At 41.9% G+C, this 4,568-nt stretch overlaps 1 protein-coding gene and 1 long non-coding RNA gene across 6 annotated transcripts in view; one reads left to right on the forward strand and one right to left on the reverse strand.

Annotated features, from left to right (window-relative positions):
• The window catches only part of CSTF2 (cleavage stimulation factor, 3' pre-RNA, subunit 2, 64kDa), a 35,038-nt gene extending 34,196 nt beyond the window's left edge, over nt 1–842 (reverse strand). For 2 of the 3 annotated variants that reach the window (XM_014542616.1, XM_005869892.2), the window contains exon 1: nt 709–842. In XM_014542616.1, the coding sequence (XP_014398102.1) occupies nt 709–766 (58 nt within the window). In that variant the 5' untranslated portion in view covers nt 767–842. The remainder of the gene's footprint in view (nt 1–708) is intronic. The other variant, XM_005869893.2, reaches the window with a different exon arrangement.
• Nucleotides 843–926: 84 nt separating this feature from the next.
• LOC102252788 overlaps nt 927–4,568 on the forward strand; it is a 41,667-nt gene continuing 38,025 nt past the window's right edge. For all 3 annotated transcript variants that reach the window (XR_001362795.1, XR_313788.2, XR_001362796.1), the window contains exon 1: nt 927–1,088. This is a non-coding gene — a long non-coding RNA (uncharacterized LOC102252788). The remainder of the gene's footprint in view (nt 1,089–4,568) is intronic.

Here is a 4,568-nt window from a genome sequence, read left to right on the forward strand (position 1 = left end):
AGTAGGGGGCGTGCAGGGGGCGGCTAATCGATGTTTCTCGCTCATTGATGTTTCTGGCTCTCTATCCCTCTCCCTTCCTCTCTGTAAAAAAATCAATAAAATATATATAAAAAAATCACCACACATACATAAAAACAACTTATTTCGGAAGATTACTTAGAATAGATTCGACGCTCCTTAAAATTTCTTTGATGAGGTCTTAATCGTTCATACATTCATTCATTTACTATCCACCTTAAGACGCCAGGTGGCCCCTACCACTATCAACGAACTAAAATGTAAGGGGCTTTAAGCACAGAATGGAAGTCCTTATAAGAGGGTGGAAGTGGACTCAAGTATCTATAACCTCGGCACAATATGTTCTAAAATAGGAGATTAAAAGTAGTATGGGACCGTTGCTAAGCGCCCTCGCTTCTAGAAAACAACTGAAGCGAGAAAATCAATGAAAGGAGAAACGCATAGAAGCTGAACGCTAGTTTAACTTCCTTAACCACATCGTGGAAAGGCTGCTAAACCGCGGGAGAAGGGGAACATCATTTTACCCACGAGTCCATCAGCTTGGCCGCCCCACAAGAAAGGCAGGTAGAGCTGTACCCCTGACCTATTACCGGTTCCCAAAGCGATTCAAGAGGTGCAGGGGGCGTTCCTCGCTGCTCCCTGCCTCTTTCTGTCCCTCCCTGATGCTTGGCAACACCTAATTCCTCTTACCGAATACCGAACGTAGAGAACGATCTACCGCTGGATCTCTCACATTCATACCCGCCATAGCTCTCTTCCCGTGGCTTCCGGTTGCCCGGGCACACTTCGGTACTGCGCATGAGCCTAACGACCAACACGCTTCCGTACAGCGCGTGAACCGGAAACGCCTGAGCCGGGCTGACGCAAGGCACCTTCTCTGGCGTCATTGCGTCACGGGAGGCGTGTCTTACGTGTTCCTTAGCGTAAACTCTTGGTCTGGGCTGCAGCCCGAGAATAACTCCCTTCTAAGCCGGATTCTTGGCGTTTCCGGGAGAATAGAATCTTTTTTTTTTAGGCTAATACAAGTAATTGTTGACCACAATAATGATTGCAGCAGCGGCGTTACCAAGGTAACAGGGAAGTCATTTCCTAACAAGGGTGGCACTTTGGTTTTAATTACGCCCTCTTAAGGGAGGGAAGTGCTTGGCCCCGCCCCAGGGCGTGCAAAAAATTGTCTTGTAAAAGCTGTGAGTGTATGGAGGAAGGGAGAGTGGAGGCAGCCTAGAAGAATGAGAGAATGAGGGGCATTCAACGTCAGAGCATTAACACATAGCTGGGGAGGTAAAGGGAGAACAGACCCCTGTTTACTCTTGTCTAGCCCTTGGGCTCTGTGTGCTTGATGGTGGTGTTGGGGCGGAGTGGCTGAAAGCATTAGAACAGGAAACATCATTGACTGGTGGTACGCAGCAAGCAGCTAAGGCATGATTTGAACTAGGGTTGCTTTGACTCCAGAGACCGAATGCTTACTGCCTCCCACTATTACTGAGAAAATATGGGTGGTTTAACATATTACCATTTTGAGGGAAAAGAAGAGTATGTGACCTGGTGATGGTGGATCAGTGACTCACAATAATGAACCACCCAAGAATAGGTTGAGGCACTTAGCCAGGGATTGTTCCATTGCAGTTACTCTGTGGAGAATGGACTGTTGGTTCTATCATTTCATCAACCATCCCTACTCTACTGTTATAAAAGAGGAGGTGGGTGCAAGGTATATTTCCTAAACTTTTGCTTTTTTATAGAGTTTCACTTATAGGCCATGTGCTAATGACCTCAGTGTCTGTTGTCCAGGTGAGTCTTTTTCCATTTACTGCGACACTTCCAGAGTGACATATTTCTTTTGCCTCCCAGTTATAGCAAAATGAAGACAAGATGGGATGACACTGTTGTAGGTTTTATGACTGAGCCTCGGTTAACACAACGATGTAGGTGCACAATGAAGAGGTGGGGGTGGGACTAGGAAAGGTGCATTTCTACACAAATGGGGCTAAATATATGGGATAGGTGTTATTTGGGACCTTTAAGCAGAAGAGAAAAGGCACATAGTAGAGAATCAAAGAATTTGGGAAACCACAGTCAAGATTTGTGGATCATTGGCAGAAAGTTTTGTGGAAAAGTTCTGAGTTTGTATCCAATTGTGTTGATGATGCTAAGAAGCAGACATTCAAGAGTGTGAGGGCACAGAGACTTAGGTTCTTTTTCCTGGCCATAGAAGGTCAGACTTCTAAGACTGGGGTCAGTACTACTTCGTTCTTGACCCACATTTAAAGCTCCTCAAAGAATCAATGGAATGAAATCCCTCATTGATCCTCCAGGGAATACCTGGAAAGGCAGCAACTCCTGGACAGGCATTATTGCATGAAAAAGATCCCAGAAGGCACTGTAGCATTACCAGTGTTAGGAGAAATACTCAGTGAGCAGTGCCTAAGGAAACTTGGGGCCCCCAGAGAACACCTGAATGTTTACAGAGATCTGGTCAGTATCTGGATGAAACAATTGGCTTGCTGTCCAGAAAGAAACAACATTCCTAAGTTTGATACTACTGTGTTATCACACTAGTACTGTACTTTCTGGTAATATTTAAGGGTTCAGCTCTGAAGCTACTCTACAGAGAGTTGTCCAATCCATCAAAACTGGTCATTCTGGTTTTCGATTTTAGCATTTTTGTTTTTTATTTCTTGCCTAACTACTTTTCTTCTCAGTTCATACTCAGTGAATACATTTCCTGTATTCCTTACCCAGAAGGTTTGGGATTCTTCACCAGCTCAAAGGCTGCCTTATGAGATATGTTGCTTGGGAGCAGGGCAAGGACTTAGGTGGTCAACTTAATTGGAGGAAGATTTCCCGTGTTCTTGGCAATGGCACGGTGACCTCTTGTTGCTGATGAGGACTGCTACCAAGCCAAGCACTGGGGAAAATTAAGGAAAGGAAGTCTGATTTTTATCCTTAGAACCCACCAGGCTTGCCTGTCTAAAACCTTTGTTTATTTGGGGGCATGTTCTGTTTCAGAACCAGAACTCTGAGAGGCTATTGCTTTGGCATGTGCAATCTAGGGCTCAGCAAAATGAAGGTGGATATCACTGGACAGCAGTTAAACTCCAAAAGTGTGCTGCTGGGCTGGATAGTGAATGAGGATAATGGTATCAGGTTGGGGTAAACAGGATGACAATGATTAAAAAGCTAATATTTGTGAAGGGCCAAATAGATTACAAAGCTTTTCTATATAGATCTTATTTGACTCTAACAATTCCTGGGAGATAGCTTTAGTACGGTATTTTTTTTTTATTCTGGTAAAATATCCATAAAATAAAATTGACCATTTTAACACTTTTAAGTGTATAATATAGCAATTAATTATATTCACATTGTGCAACCATCATCACTATCCATCTCCAGAAATTGTTATTTTTCCAAACTGAAATTCCATACATATTAAATACTAATTCCCCATTTTTCCCTATACCCATCCCCTGGTAATCACCATTCTATTTTCTGTCTGTTATGAACTTAACTACTCTAGATACCTCATATAAGTGGAATCATAACACTATTTTTCCTCTTGTAACTGGTTTATTTCACTTTAGCATAATATCTTCAAGGTTCATCCATGTTGTAGCATGTGTCAGAATTGTCTTCCTTTTTAAGGTTGAATAATAAATATACCATTGTGTGTATATACCATATTTTGTTTATTCACCCATTGAGGGGCACTTGGGTTGCTTCTACCTTTTGGCTATTGTGAATAATGCTGCTATGAACGTGGCTGTAAAAATATTGATTTGAGTCCCTGCTTTCAGTTCTTTTGGATATATACCAAGAAGTGGAATTGCTATATCACATGGCAATTCTATATTTAATTTTTTGAGGAACCACCATACCATTCATGATAGTTACAGCACCATTTTTCATTCCTATCAGTGATGCCAAGGGTTCTCACTCATTTCATCCTCACCATCATTTGTTATTTTCTGTGTTGTTGTTTTTTAATAATAGCCACCCTAAATGGGTGTGAAGTGGTATTTCATTTGGCTTTGATTGGAAAAAATCTACCATTCCCCTCTCCTGTGTCTCCTTTACTTTCACACAGAACACTTCACTTCTGACAATTCTGGTGACCAAATGTGGGTTGTTTTCCCCACAAAAAGCATTTCTCTGCAACACCAAATGGCTGTCCTATAATTCAGTTCTGGTACTATCTAGTGTCAGATCCCACAGGTTAAGTGCTCAGTCTTACAAGACTGCCCCCATTTCTCTTCAGATGCCAGTCCCAAATCCAGGTTGTCACCTGTGCTTCTGATCAATTGATTATAAATCAGTTTCCAATGACCCTCTCCTCAGGTTCAATTAATTTGCTAGAGTGGCTCACAAAATTCAGGAAAACAGTTACTTACATTTACCAGTTTATAAAGTACTAGTGGCCCAGTGCATGAAATTCATGCACATTAAAAGGGAATTAATTAGAGGAAATATTTTAATATTGCTATTTGCCCTTTCTCTATAATAGAAGTGTCAGAGATGAAAGAAAAGTAGTAAAATGTATATGAAAATCT

This window comes from Myotis brandtii, unplaced genomic scaffold (assembly GCF_000412655.1).
Source record: "Myotis brandtii unplaced genomic scaffold, ASM41265v1 scaffold305, whole genome shotgun sequence".
Classification (NCBI taxonomy): domain Eukaryota; kingdom Metazoa; phylum Chordata; class Mammalia; order Chiroptera; family Vespertilionidae; genus Myotis; species Myotis brandtii.